At 41.9% G+C, this 15,382-nt stretch overlaps 1 protein-coding gene across 1 annotated transcript; it reads right to left on the bottom strand.

Moving 5' to 3' along the window:
* Positions 1-2,349: 2,349 nt before the first annotated feature.
* Positions 2,350-14,158, bottom strand: CD28 (CD28 molecule). Its single transcript, XM_009930663.2, has 4 exons — positions 13,959-14,158; positions 7,233-7,586; positions 6,854-6,972; positions 2,350-3,899 (listed from the first exon to the last, which is right to left on the bottom strand). Exons 1-4 carry the CDS (start codon positions 14,011-14,013, stop codon positions 3,759-3,761), a joined length of 669 nt encoding a protein of 222 aa, XP_009928965.1. The 5' UTR covers positions 14,014-14,158; the 3' UTR covers positions 2,350-3,758.
* Between the last annotated feature and the right edge of the window lie 1,224 nt (positions 14,159-15,382).

Raw genomic sequence — 15,382 nt, 5'->3', positions numbered from 1 at the left:
CTGCTGAGTCTGGCATAGAAATGGAAGTAAAAGATATGATATGCAAAGAAGGAAGATGTGATATTGTTTGACAAACATGCAGGGTTCATGTTTGTAGCTGCAGAAAAAAGAAGAGACATTTTGAGAAAATCTGGTACAGGAGGAGGATATTGGAATTTGGGAGATTCAAACTAGAATGAACATCGGAGACTTTTGGCTTTAGTAAACCTGACAACCCCAATGGTGACGGTTCAAGATACTGCAAAGACAACATAGGCTACCTCCTCGGCATTCGTATCCTAGGGGCTTGGTTCCTGGAAGCATAGAAGAGCCCGGTTGTTGCTGTGCTGTGCTGGAGACGTGCAGAACAGGAATCAGCACACAGGGGGCTGGAGCTGCACAACCCTTGACTGACCCCTTGCAACACATGTTGATTGCCGTTCAGATATGATGACTGCAGATCAGATGTTCGTTTGACACTGAGTTCCAAAAGTGGGGGAAAGGAGGATGAAAAATTAAATCACTGTTTGGCAGAATTATATTTGCATTTGAATTAAGACCTGTGTGCAAGGCAGAAAACCCTATTCATCTCTCGCTGCCCTCCATGAGGGCCAGTTTCCAAGTTTGGAGCAGCAATACAGGGAGGTTTCTCTTTACATCTTCCTGTAAACAGCGTGTAGACCCCAAAAGCAGGGCCAGGGAGGGCCAGCGCTGTCCTGGCATGTTATGCATTGCCTAAGACCAGATGGAATAAATTAGGATTGCTCTGTTTGTCATATACGCTAATCCACATATGCAGAGCCAGACTCCAGGCTTAACTGGCTTGCTTCTCTGCAAACACCTTCTTTTAGTTCCTTACAGTGGTGGATAAAAGGTATTTACTGGTATCTCATGTCCAACAGTCTGTAATTCGTGTCTCTACAGTGCTTTAATGTAACAGTGATGTCTATTTTAACACAGTGCTGGGGCCTCTCCTGTCGTGGTTCTCCTCATTTTTTTCATCATATGTTTAGGATGTTTCCCTGCATCTCCCTTTCTTTTTGGTCAATCAAATGAATTAATATTTGTTCCAGATGTTCCAGGACTTACTTTCCAGTATCATGTCCTGGGAGCTATCAATACGTTTTAAATATGGAAATTACAAAAGCGTTAGGGGAAGGAAAGCAAATTATACCAACATTTGCTTTAGAAAGTAATACTTCCCTCTGACTAGCCTCAGGCCCAATGCATTTATTCAGGATTTAATTTACTGTATCTATTTAATAATTTTAAAAGGAGATTGCAAAAAGTATAATAAAACTCTAAGGAATATAGATATAATGAAATAGATACATCTATATCTAAAAATATAGATGTGCAGTTTAAACAAAGAATGTTTACCCTGTTTTGTGCTTTTGATACACATTTGCCATCTCGCCTTACATTTGCACTAGAAGATGTGATTTTTCACAGCACATTGTAGTCAGAGCACTTGTTAATGTTGTGTTATAGAATGACAACACTGGTAGATGGCATGGAGCCTGGCGAGACAGTGCTGTCCCCTGACTGAGGACTGTGCCCAGCCTGCTGCTCTCTACCAGGAGTGGCTGGATGCCCCTGGGACAGGATCATCCACTTCTCCCTTCCAAGTGAGGAGAGAGGTGGCAAGGTGTTAGCATCCCTCCAGTCAGTGCCAGCAAGGAGGGCCAAGCTGGGACCATGCAGGGACTGCCATAGGTCCTGCCTGGCTCCCTCCCCTCTGCCCCCTGCCCATGCTCTTTGCTGCCTCGGCTGTAGTACAAAGGCACAGTAAGGGGCTTTTCAGGAAAAGAGATTAAAAAATTTATGTGGAAAAATACCAGCTGTGGTGGGGTTGTGCATGTGATGAGGGGAAAGGAGAAGAAATAAATGAAAAGACTATGTTTTGAAGTTTTTCAACCCAATCTAAGCTTTTGGGTTTGCTGAACTGACCCAGAGCAAATCCCTCAGGGCCTGCTGGGTCCAAGACCGTGGTACTGTACCAAATGCACAGCACTGCTTCGTGGCAGTGAGCGCTTGGGCCTCACTTGCCATTGCCGTTGTGGGCTCTGTGCCCTGCTCTGGCAGAGCTGTGCCTGGCTGGGGGGACAGCAGGCACCTCACTGCTGCTCAGAGATGGCACAGCACCCTCCAGGAATATGGTTTGTGGTGGTATGACTCAGAATGAATGGCTTGGGGCCCCGTTAGCAAACTCAAATAAAACTTCGAATTTGGAACTGCCAAAGTTTTTTTCTTGGGTTAAGATGTCAAAGCAGATTGTTGCCACACTTCCACATCTCTACTTTTTCATGTCCCCTCAAAGAGAGAAAGAATCTTCTTATCTCAGTTTGGAGGAAAGTAAATGTTATACAATCCTAGTTTTATTTCAGGGTAGGAATATGGATTTATTTTTCATTTAATTGTTTATTCAGTAGTCCCTATAAAATAAACCTCATCTCCGCAGTATGAAAAGGGATTTTATGCCAAGACAACCCCAATTACAATTTAGGATGTCTTGTTAATGTAAACATGCTTAATTAAAAGAATGAAGCAGGTTTTGCTGAAGACTTTGTCCTACTCCAGCATGGAGCATTCCTGAAGAACATCTTTAGATAGAAAGGTAACCTCCAGTCAACACAAAGTTCCTCGAAGTGCCCAGCGCAGTCCCTGCAGGTGGCTGACCACTTGCAGGTCCAGTTCACAAGGATGGGAATGAAGGACCCTCTCACACCCCAGAAATTGGGTGCTTGTGAAAAAAAATTCAAGTGATCTCTAGTTGTTTGAAACTGGACCCAGATTTTCAAAAGAGCTCTGGTACTACCTAGGTGCCAGAAGATGTGCATGAATTTTCAGGAGGACTCAGCAGAATGCCTTTTGGATAGAAACAAAAATTCAAAAATGGAAGTAAAGCTCTCTTCAAAATCTGACCTCTGTGTCTTCTAATGCTTCCCATATGACTCTGTGTTCCCTCGCTGGAGGAGGCAAACAAAACAGAAATGGGGTTCTTCATGACGACAACAGATCTTTCTTCTTCTCCTGCTTGTCTTGACTGTCTTCAGGTTGATTACTTTCTCACTCTGTGGAGTTGCTTGGTCATGACTTCAAGTGGCCTTATGAACATTTACAAAGTGTCCAACCTAAGGACTCACATGTTGAAGGTTTAGTAGCTTTCTATCAGCTTGTTTTGTCCTGGCAGCCCATTTGTGCCATAGCTTAATAGCTTGGATGCCTTCTGGCTGACTTTTCTCTCTTTCTTTCAAGCATGTGTTTTGAACTTCAAACTGTGTCCTGGTCTTGTAGGGAAGAAAAGATTTTTTTTTTATATTTTGCCATATTTAACAGCAACAAGGGTTTCTGAGGATTAGACATACAGGAAAGGAAATTAAGGGTTAAATCTAAGGCAGTAGTTATTAGGAAAGGTCAGAAGTTCTGGTTCTCCCAACAGCTGAGCAAAACCACAAGTGTTAGGAGGAGACCAGCTCTGAGGTCTGATGCCGTCTTTCTGTCTTACCCACTGACAACCCTCAACACAAGTTGTATCATATTTTCAGCCATCATGGAGAGCAATCCTTTTTCACTCCCTCCCCCCCCCCTTTTATGTTTGTTTGTTTTTTCTTTTAGTATATGATATCAAAGTTTAGCCAATACTTGCTATGGTGTAGGTATCCACGATCAATAACGACAAACATGATGATGAGAAAATGAGAGGCTGTCCTTCCATATCCAAGAGCAAGTAACTGCCTAGAAGCACACGAGGCTACTGGTGGGTCAGCTGGTGGGTATCATGGCTGCCAGGACCGATATGCAGTGTAGTCTCGTGTTGGTGCATAGGATGGGTAACCCTTGTTCTTCTGGTATGGTGGATGCCGGGGAGTCATGTTCATGTAGTCACTCTGATGGTACATATTCTTCTTGGATTTTTGCTGTGGGAGAAGGGTGAAGAGAACTGTGAAAACATTTCTGCAATTAGTCTGTCTCGCCCAGCATGAACATTCAAAAGGGGAGAAGAAAGGGAACAGGATCCTTTGAGCAGAGGGGTTTTGATTGTTAATAAGACCTGAGACAAGTTAATAATGGATTTTATTAATTTTTCCTTCTTTGAATTAACAAATTGTCTCACCCAACATTCATATGAACTGCTGACAGTTCTGGCCCTAGGTCCTGGTTCAGAGAAGCAGGCATATTTATAAGGCAGCCTCAGGATTAAATACATTTACAGAAGAATTAGAACACATGTTCTCATAAAATAAACTATGGAATTTGCCCAACCTGAACTTAAGTCTCCAGCTTATCTGCTGAGAGATTTATAGTGTTAGTTCTTCAGGTAAAGGAATGCTGCAAACCAAGGATACAAACTGGTGCCTCTCACCATCAATTCTCGGCTGTGGAATGACTCAGCAGAAGCAATGCAGTCTGAGCAGTCAAGGCTGTCCTCATTTATTAGGAGGAAAAAAGAAATTAGCTTAACTCAAACAAAATAAGAGCAGGAAAAATCAGCCCAGGCTATGTGTATCATAGTTTGCCTACCATTTACAGCAGTAACACACAATGTATATGTTGTTCTGACCTTACCTTCAAGGGGCAAAAGAATTAGAGCTGATGTTAGTCTTTTATCTGTCTCACTATCTAGGCCTCAAAAATTTCATTTCCACTTGAATTCCTGCCTTATAATGTCCCTGTGAGACAAGGTAGGCATCATCTCTTTCAGAAATAAGAGTAGCAGAAGACAGGTGAAATAATTTTACTATGATCACAGAGAAAGTTTGTGGCTATAACAGCATTTGAACCTCCGGCTGCTGCAGGCTGTGCACAAGATTGGTGGTTTTGCATAGGTTAAGGATTTATTGATCAGGGGCTAGGTAAAGTGCTTCCATGCTTTTTTCCTTAATACTGATCATACCTTCTTTTGCCATCTTCTTTTTACTGAATTTTCCTTCCTATGTACATAAATATTTGCGTATGCTGCAATATACTTGTGATGCTCTGGAATTGGAGGAGGTTTGCATTAGAAAATCTGATGGCTAAATTACGCTGTACATGCAGAGTGGGGTAGTTACTGTGAAACATTTTCAGCTTTCTTATATTAATGTTATATATATGCAAGGTGTGGAACATAAGTTACATGCTGCTTAAGCCATGCAATGCAGTTGATGCATGTAAATCATTTGATACAAAAGCTTTACATATATGTGTTCATCTCCATAATATAGGATTTTTAATTCACCTGAGAGGTAATTTTGCATGGGAGAAAGACATTTTGCTAGCATGAGTGGTTGCTGGACTGTTACAGGATCAAAGACTGCTACTTTTGGAGAGGAAAGCAGTTTTTCTCCAGGGAAGGCAGAACTGTATGAAAATAGACAAATCTTTAGCTGCTTTCAGGAACTCAAGTGAAACAGGCTTGCCATGGCTGTGAAGTATCATATTTTAGGACCTTTTTTTATAATTCATAATGTCATCTAGGCTGCTGTATTTACCTTCAGCAACACTCTAAATACATTCACACTCAGAGTATATATTATCAAGAGAATACCACCAGCAGCGATAACAGCAGGTAAAACCTGATGCAGCAAACAGCACACGTCGCAATGCAGCCTTGTCACTCTTGCTGGGGGCAGACATGTTAGTAGCAAAGTGTGTAGCCATTAGGTACGAAATGAATATAGCAGGGAGAAAATGGTTCCAATTGTAAATGATGGATTTGAAGCTACAGTATCTCATCAGGGCACAGTCACTCTCGCACAGCACTGTAACACCAGCAGCTGTTTGCTGTAATCCCTTCAGCCCTCCTAGGAGTCAGCCCCTACAACAAGGCACAGAGAAGGACCACTTAACCTGCCTTTGCATTTTCCTATGGCAATTCCCCGTTTGATTGTTTTCCATTAGAAATAGCCATATATTGAGCAAGTGTATTTTTGTGAAACACTTAACAGATCTCAAGCTTCAGCTAGCAGTGAGAGTGCCTTTCTGTATACATGCAACCTTTAATCTGTCAGGGACTCTGAGCCCTTTATACAGGCTACCTCATAAGGTGTTGAAAATCATTATTTAACAACAGAGATACAGAGGAACAACAGAATGCAAGGAAGAGAGCTCTCTACGGTCATTGTTCAAGTCTTTCCCACGCAGAGTAAGTCATTTAAATCAGCTCTGGAAGATCACAGTTCTGAGAATTTTCTAGGAAGATGTCCTTCTGCTGCCTCTGTATCATGCCTCACTCTCTCTTTGCTCCAACAGGGAGAACTGGATGTGACCTGGGCCAGACAACTCTCCAGAGACATTAGAAAGCAAAAATAATGACCCATAAGACTGTCTTAGCTTTCTTAGGGTTAAGGTACAGAGGCAGATGAGGGACTGCTGAGATCCCGGTGCTCCTATTCGCTTGCAGTCAAGCTGCCAGAAATACTGGGTACTCAAGGGAATTGCTGGATAGGTGCAAGACATCAGTGCAAATGGTCTTGGGCCAACTGAGGGTTCCCTAAAGATTGTTTTACTGTAGGTGAGCTCCTTCTGTCAGTATAGCCTCAAAGGGTTTTGCCAGGAATGATTGTAGTGCTGGATTTCCCTGACAGGGATAATTGATGGAGGTAGAGACAGAGTCCCAGTATTGCTGGTGTGCAGGGCACTGCCAAGACTATGGCATTACTATTTGCTTTAGGGCTCTTCTGCAGAGGCCTGACTGCCCGCCTGGGGAGTATCTGGTGTTTCACCTCTTACGGGGCATAGCATGGGTGTGCATATATACATGGGGTGAAGAAGGACTGTGATCCTGAAGTGAGGGGTATCAGTGAGTTTGTGATAAACATGGCAAGTATAGCCTGAGAAATGAACTAGGGACAAAAAGCATATAGAGCAAAGGAAAATAGTCGTTTCTTACCCAGTAGTTAATAAAAACTGCGGTTATTAGCATACTGTAGAAAGCAAGAACTCCAGTCACTGCTACCATAATCCACAAAGGAATTGCAGACTGAGGCTCTTGTGTTTGGATGGGTGTCTCTTTAAGGAAAAGAACAAAGAAAACTTTAAGTACATGAAAGCAAAAACCTCAATCTCTGCTTGTTTACTCCTTGCCCCAATGCACCATTTGTATTCATCATCGTTTTAAGATGTCTTCTTCAGGACATCAGGAGCAGGAATGTAGTTTTACCAAGCAACCCAACTTTTTTTTTTTTTTTTTATGAAACAAACTGCCTCAAGCCATCACGTAGGGAGTGTGTGTAGGGAGGATACTGGCCTACAGTGATTTCCCAGCTTACCTTTCACGTGAATGACAGTCCCGTTGCTCTTCTCATTGTAGACATACGGGGGTGGATACATGGCCTCAATTTTGCAGAAGTAGATGTCAGTTTGGCTGGCACTCATATTCCAAAGATTGAAGATGACTTTGTCTTTATCATGAATCCCCTGGCAATTGAATTCTTTATTTGAATTACTGCTAATTTTGGTCGTATTCCATGAAATAAAGCAAACTTCAACCGCACTGTCTGTTCCTTTGTGCAGTGAAGCTCGAAATTCCTTCCCTGTTCCATTGTATGTGTAGTTACAGACTAGAGTTGCAGTTTTGTTAGCTACAATGAGCAAAGGACGCTGAGCCACTAAAATCTTGTTTTCTGGAAGAGAGGGGAGGGGAGAAAGTGAGAAAAACACTTGTTTATAAAATACATTATGAAACTTCAGAACCACACATCCTTCTGTGCAACTCTTCTCCATTTCTCCTCCCCTGCTGACACTCCCTACCTACTAGGGAGTATGTAACCACTGAGCTGCAGAAGCAGTTTCTTGCAGGAGCTCTTGTTGCAGCAGTCCCCATCTATATAAATAATTACTTAGTCACTAGGGGAGACTGTGAAGTCCAGAGTGTTTTTCTTCAGAGTCAGAACACTGGTACAGAAATTGGCCCATGTGATTAAGATTTAACATCAGGGCTCAGAAGGCTACTCTGTGTGTGTTTGCCTGTGTATATATACAAGGCCACCTTAGTCTATCCTTACCTTAGCAAGCGGTTTCCCAGGGGACATTATGGAGTGAAAATACTGTGAATTAAATGCTTAGTTTAGCAGTCAGATAAGATAATATTATTTATATATTTGCTTTTTAATCCAAGGACAGACTTGAAGAGTTTGCAGATGGAATTTGCTGAACCATTTCAAGGGTTTGGACCTTGCACAATGAGCACTAAAAGCATGAACTGCTATCATTTTAATGTAAAATAAGTCATTTATCTAGCTAGCAGCTGTAGTAGATTCCTAATCTCTCAGAGGACTCAGGAGCTGACTAATCTGACACTGCATTAGCACTTAGCACTTGAATGGCCTGCAAAAATACATGTCACATGAAGGTATAACTCAATTTGAATTGACTGGACTGACACATAAACAGGAAATGTTTTCTGGCATGTCGACCTCTGTGCTACCATCTGCCAGACAATGAAACACTACAAGGACTATGCAGAAAGAAAACTTCTTCCAAGAAAAATCATCCTGTACAAATGAGGCCCTACTTTTTAAATGATGACCCGTAAGTAAGAGGAAGGGAATTTGGGCTTTTAAGCTAGGAACTTGGCAGAACTAAGGACAGCCTTTTTGTGGGTGTATATGACTGTCTAAGTCTTCATGCAAGCTCAATTCTTATGAGGTCTTAGCAGCCTTTTATAGATCCTTGAGAACTGCTGTGCTTGTGAGAATGACAATTGCATCTCTTGTCCTCAAAATCTGCTGCAAAACCTATATTCTTTCTACTGAATTCACGTGACGAGACTTAAAAAAGGCTGGTAAGGGAAATGGAGTGGGAAGGAAGCCAGATCTAGAATGCCCAGAAAATAAGTATTTCACCATGTTTAACAATATTTAGACCAAATGGCTACATTTAGTGTGTTCACACCTGCACAAGAAGATGGAGTACCCCAACCTGTTGAGCAGGATACGCTGTTGGGATGAACATGATCCAGGGAGTAAAGTAAACACAAAGAGTTGCATGAGATGGCCAGGACTAGTGGTGGGATGTGGGCAGTAGAAACAACCCACGGCTAGCAGTTTCTCCAGTTACCAGCCCAACCCAGGAAACTGCTGAAATTGTTCATTTTCTCACTGAAAGCCTTGTTTACCAGCACTTTCTTCTCCTGAGAGCAGTAAGACGTGAGACAGGGAATACTCTACTGCCTCATCTTTAGCAAAGAAAGATTGCAGTCCATCCTCCCTGTGTCTCTTTGTTCAACATAGTTACGATGGGGGATGGAGCAGAATTCATCACAGTTCTGAAATCCCATGTTTGCAGGGAACCCAAACACTGTGAAACTTTTTGTTTTGATGAAGGATGAGCGTTTCCAGGCTTTCCAGCAGAAAGAGACATGGATCTTGGAATCCTGGAACTGAGCAGCAGATTAATAACAGACAAGGCGGGTTTCTACTGACGTGCTGCCTGTGGTGAATTTTCATCGAAATGAAGACATTTCAGCAAAACATTTCAGTTTCATCGAATCAGCGTTTTCCGACAAAAGCTCTCACATAGGCTTATAAGGCATTCTAGTAAGGGGTGAGGTTTGGATTCCACCCCTCTAGACAAGGTATTTGATCATATTTTTGTTGGCCGGAAAATTGGTCTTTGGCCTAAGTGGCAATGTGCAAGTCTGCAGTAGAATTGTTCTGCCTTCAGCACAGCAGAATTCTACGCATCTTACTTCAGACAGAGTTATTCTTCTGATTTGCACTGCAGTAGCGCCCACCACTACAATGCTGATTATCACAGGGACTGAATACACCTTCAGAAGAGACCTTTTCTGTCTCAGGGTTTACAGTCAAAATAGGCATGCCGGAAAAGACACTTGCAGAAGCATCACACTTCAGAAAAATGCTTGCCTGTTTTTCACCGCAAGTACTTACAGAAAATTAATGGATGTTTATTGCTCAGACCGATCGCATTTTTGCGATGGCCAGAGGAAAGAAAACACTGAAAATCTCATCACTGAGGGACCACCTTCAAATGTTATTTAGACCCACCTGCAGACCCCAATGACTTACCCCCACCTTTTGCTGCTCACAGCTAATCTGCATTCCTGATGTTTAGTACATAGCTTCATGCCTTGAGCTCCACGATTTAACTACAACTTTGAACTATTTATGTCCCTGCCATGATAATGTGCTAATTGGTATCCTGTCTCTTTTGATATACCCACCTAAAAAACCCAAGTTCCTTCAACTTATTTCCACCTCTTGGACTTATGGTCAGGTCTGTTTGCCTTGGTATGCAGGCTCGGTGTTGATAACCCAGCCCCATGCTGCTGATGTTGGAATGCAGGGTGGCTGAGCAGTGGGAAAGAGTTTATTTGTGGATCATTAAACGAAGACTGCTCTTACATGATTTAAGCTAAGCACCAAACCTGTTTTCACCAAGTGGCTCTACTACTTCAAATCTAAATTGATTGAGGGAGATATTTTGTTTTTCATTTATAGGAACTAATTAGCACCATGTGAACTGGTTGGGCTGCAATGCCAGCAGGGGCAGGGCAGGCTTACCCCACAGGCCTGTTAGGCCCTGCTGTCATCCTCCTCCTCCGGGCTTGGATTTTTTTTTAACTGAAGAAAGTCAATCATGCCAAAATGTGTATTAGTTTCATAGGGAAAACAAAATAAGGCCAACCATCCCTTACTTCACTTGTGATCTGAATAGGATTTGATCATATTCTTAGTAGGATCTGGACCATTCTAAGCAAACATGGGCTAAGGCTGCTTTTGTCTTCACAGAGATAGTTTTTCTTGTAAGTGTTGCATTGGGTTTGTTAAAATGGTGAAACTCTGAAACATTTAGTATGTGTTTCCATTAGTGTATGCTTTCCCCTAAATAGGGTTACGATTGCCATTTCCAGAGCTGTGTTCAGTCATGCTGCGTAGTAATAAATATCTATATCTTGGCCTTACCCAGACAAGAAAATGGCAGTTATGAAAAATCATTGTCTACAGTTTCAAAAGCTGTGAACTCTAAAAAACATAAAATCATTTAAGTCAGTGTGCACAGGCTGCAAGCTTTCTCAGGATCTTAGGATTTACATGCAATGGTGTATAAGATTTCTAAATGTTTGTTAAGCTTTTTTATACCTTATTTGTCATGCTAGACATTTGTTATAATCACTTGTGGGGTTTTTTGCATCATGAAAAAAAAATGCCATCCATATATAATATCCGTAAAATACTGACTGTCTAATTACGGACCCCTGAAGCAAGCAAAACTTCATTGAAGTTTTTTTTCTTTCTTATTTGCCAAGAAAGTGAAATAGAGATGACAAAGTACGGAAAATAACTACTTTGAGGGTTTTTTTCCCAGAACTTTCCATGAATCATCATCAACTATTGGAAAAAATATTTTGCTAAAAATATTTTGTATTCTCCTGTCTTTCTTTTCCATGCCAGTTGACTACAAGGAGCTATTTGCCAGACCAAGGAATCTGGGATAAGTTGGGATTTCTATAAGCACAGTAAAGAAATGGCCCACTTAAGTCCCTGAGGGTATAGGGAAAAACCTGAAAGGAGTTTATTTCGTCCACAAACAGAAAGACACACAGCTATGTTATAAACAAAGCTATTGCATTTTTTTCTGCTGCTGGTTTGTTGTTCAATTACCTTTACTCTTCTTTCCCAGGTACAAGGGTCTTTCTCTTTTACTTTGGTTTTTGGTCACCCAGCTGTGTATATATTGTGCAGCTGGAGGGATCTGCGCCTTCTAGCCGTTATAGGCTTGCTTTCTGTTAATCTTTTCTACTTCAGTGTGAGTACTACAGGAAGCATAGTACTACATAAAGCCCAGGTGACACTCTTGCTTTAATCAAACTCAGTGTGAGCACAAGGGTTTTTCTTGTCAGTTTGTGATTTTTTTTTTTAAAAACAAGAATTTTTTGATGTCATCCTAATCTCGGCTAACCTTGCCTCATACAACTTCTGCGTTCTGGTAACCTGAGTGGGTTAGAGGTTGATTTTACTACCCAGAGACCATAAGCCACAAGGTTATGTCAGTAGTAAAAAGATGAGGTTATTCATGGTACGCTGCAGGGGGAACCCACTTATATTACTTATTTCACAAAATGCACGGGACAGGCAACTTGATCTAGCAGCCTCTCTGACAGACCATAGCAAGGTAATTATTTAGCCAACAAAAAGGGGGGGAAGGACAAACTTTGTAAATGTTAGTGTTCCTGCAAAAGGGAAATTAACAAACCGACCTTTTAAGTCCCATTCCATGATTCAAACTGAACCTGCAGCACTCACTGGTACATTCTAACAACAGCAGAATGGGACAAATTCTGTTGTCTTCCCCAAAACAAAATACCTGAGGCCTATAATACACTTTGTGGCTTGAGGAAGTCCTGCAGGGTTTTGACCTTCCTTACTGTTTTCCATGTACTGAGGATCAATTGTCTCAATCAAAATGAAGAGAAGAGGTGGAGAAAAGATATGGGAAAAAGATGAGAGCCCTGAGAATCAAGTGACTTCATGTGCTTCTCTTTAAGCAGTTGAACAGTCTCAGTGAAGCTATTGGAGAAACTGAAGTTCCTCATGCAAAACAAGTGTATAAATGTCTATAGAGTCATGGCGTAACCCCTGTGTCTGAAAACCACACACTATATTTTATTTTGTTGCAATTCAAAAGAGTTGCTTCACACCTTATGGAAATGTTTTTAAAACTGTTAACCCACTGCTGATACTTATCCCCTCCTGGAATCAGTGTCTTCTCTGACAACCCAGGGGCCCACTGTGGAAATAATTATGATATTGCAAACACAGAGTTATAAACATGGGAAAGGAACAAGGAAGAAAAAGCCTATGATCTCTTAAAGAAATGTAGATCGTGATGTCATGCAAATTACAATGCCTTCACTGAGGAAAAGAATTATAGGAAAATAAGGCAGAAATAAGGAAAAAATAGATTCAATTGTATCTCTTGTATTAGAAAAAGCAACTCTTTAAGGATGTTCTACCTGTGAAAAGTTTTGTACTGGAAAACAGATTTTTGTTCCTATCTGTAACTTTCCTGCAAAATACAAAACACTGATATTTGGAGAAGACCCAACAACAGCAGTTCGCAGGCCAGCGGTTTGAAAAATTGTCTGTCTCAGGATTATCCTAGCAAAAGCCATCATCCCTTGCCTTGCTTTGCATTTTGATGTGCCTCTTGGAAAGATGTGTCAACTCTGAAGATACAAACACTGCATCAGCAAGACAACACCAAGACAAAATACCCTCCAACAAGACAAAATACGGTCCGCCACAACAGCTGAAGATTCAGAAAGATTCACTAAGACTCAGGATTTCAAAATCACAAATAGACATTTTTTGTGGTTGAAGATCTTTTCAGAAAGAAGCTAGGTATCTAATACATATCAATAAACTACTAAACAACGCAAAAATCAGAAACTTGGCAATTCCCATCCTCCCATCTTTGAGCTCAGTAAGCAACTCTGCTTTTGGTACTTTTATTTGCTAGTTCCGTGAGGATGTGGGTGGGCTCAGCTCTGCAGCCCACCACACCGAAGCCAGGCCGTGGTGAGACTTGGAGCTTTGCACAGGAGACTTGGGAGTGGTGGAGAGGCTGCCCCAGGAGAAGCACTGGCACCAGGTGCACTCAACTCCCCTGCCCCGCAAGAGAAGACACTTGTGAGGAAAATTTGTAAAGACCAAGGGGAAGGTGAAATAACCCTCCCTCTATCTATGCATGCAATTTCCAAATGCATCTAAAGAGTAGTCAAATTAAAAGAAAGTTCTTGGGTCTTATCTTGGAGGGATACTCGTGGCAGGAAAAAAATCAGCCTCTTAGTTATATCAAGTTGATCCATGTGCAGTCTTAGTAGCATGCTCTGCCTCTCCCCTTTCATCCAAACACAGAATAATTTGCGCAAAATTAATTCTAATCTATACTAGACCTTCTCCCTCCTGACGATCAAAATGAGGAAAAATAGTGGAAAGGATTGAAATGGGGGGTGCGGGTGGGTTTGTTACCTGTTACATCAGCCATGGGGATGAAGCAGAGCACCACGAGGATCCCCAGGAGCATGGTGCTAATGGTGGGCCCAACGCCTTGTCCCCACCCCCTCCAGGCACTGCCACGTCTCCCGGGGCCCCGCGCCACCAGCCTTCTTTCCCTGTGGGGCTAGGCTGCACCCTCAGTTGCTCACACGACTTCTCTCCTCCTCCCTCTGCAGCACATGATACACAGCCAAGTGAAACCACTGTAATGGCAACGCTTGAACAGGAAGTTCGTTTGATGATTTTAGCCTCAGGAAGTTGCTGCTGCAAAGCTCAGTAACGCGTAAAAGGTAGTGGAAGCCTGCCTTTCAAAATAGGGACTCTCGCCCCTGTACTGCAAGATGAGTGCTTGTGTTTGGAGCTCTGCAGGGTTCTCCTATTGGGGAGAAATGGACTTCCCTAGAGGTGCAGCGCTGTTTCTTTACCAAGAGTACCTACAGACATACGCTGTTCCCATCATCATGGTAGAAGCAAACAGCAGTTTCTAAGTTCCTGGTGGCCAAACCTGGCCCCTCAGGAAGGTGGGTGCTCAGGAAGCTCCACCTCTCCTCAGTCCTAGGAGCAGAAACTTTCGTCTCTTGGCCTGCCAGCTTGCTTCTTGCAGCCTTCCCAGCCGTTGGGAACGCTGACATATTTTGGCAGTAGATGATCTAGCTTTGTTAATTTTCATTTTTCTGCATCTGCTTGCCATCTAAATCCAGACCAAACAGTGCAAGAAATAGTGAACTGGTATAACTTCCCTTTTTGAAAAAAATCCCAAGTTATATAAATGAGCGGAACTGTAATCCAATTGACATCTAAATTAAGGCAGCATGCACCAAGCACACTTCTCAGTCAGGGCTTTCAGTAGAGGTCTTATTTAAAGTTTTTCTCTTTGTCTCACCTGGTAAATGCTCACTCTTCTTGCCCTGCAAGCTCAGTGTCATCTCTCCCCTTGAAAAAGCAGGATTTTGAGAGCCAGTTAATGGCATTTATAACTGTGAGGAACTCTGGTTGTTAACTATTTACTTTTGTCCACTGAAGTAGAAACATTTAACTGTATTGATGCCTGTCATTATCTGTTATTTATTTGAAAGAAAGAGGAAGGTGTTTAGCAGGAAGACTTTCAAGAAAATTGCCCGTTGTAGAAAGGGATGAAGACACATGAACTGTTCTTCCTCTCCCCTTAGTATCTGAGGTCTTTAGGCCATGTTTTATCAGAAATTACATATGCAATCTAAGAGCAGCTCTAGGTGCTATATCCATTTGCAGTCTAGGAACTTTAACAATATTCTTTTGTTTTGTAATTGGTGTAAATTGCCTGCAATACTGAAAGTTTTGGAATTTGCTTGTACTTAAAAAGTAAAAAAGAGAAAAAAAGTCAGATTGTCTCCTTCTTAGCCCACTTTTGTGGTTTC

This window comes from Haliaeetus albicilla, chromosome 4, assembly GCF_947461875.1.
Source record: "Haliaeetus albicilla chromosome 4, bHalAlb1.1, whole genome shotgun sequence".
Taxonomy (NCBI): domain Eukaryota; kingdom Metazoa; phylum Chordata; class Aves; order Accipitriformes; family Accipitridae; genus Haliaeetus; species Haliaeetus albicilla.
Note: the sequence above shows the minus strand (reverse complement) of the source record. Positions and strands in the feature narration are given on the sequence as shown.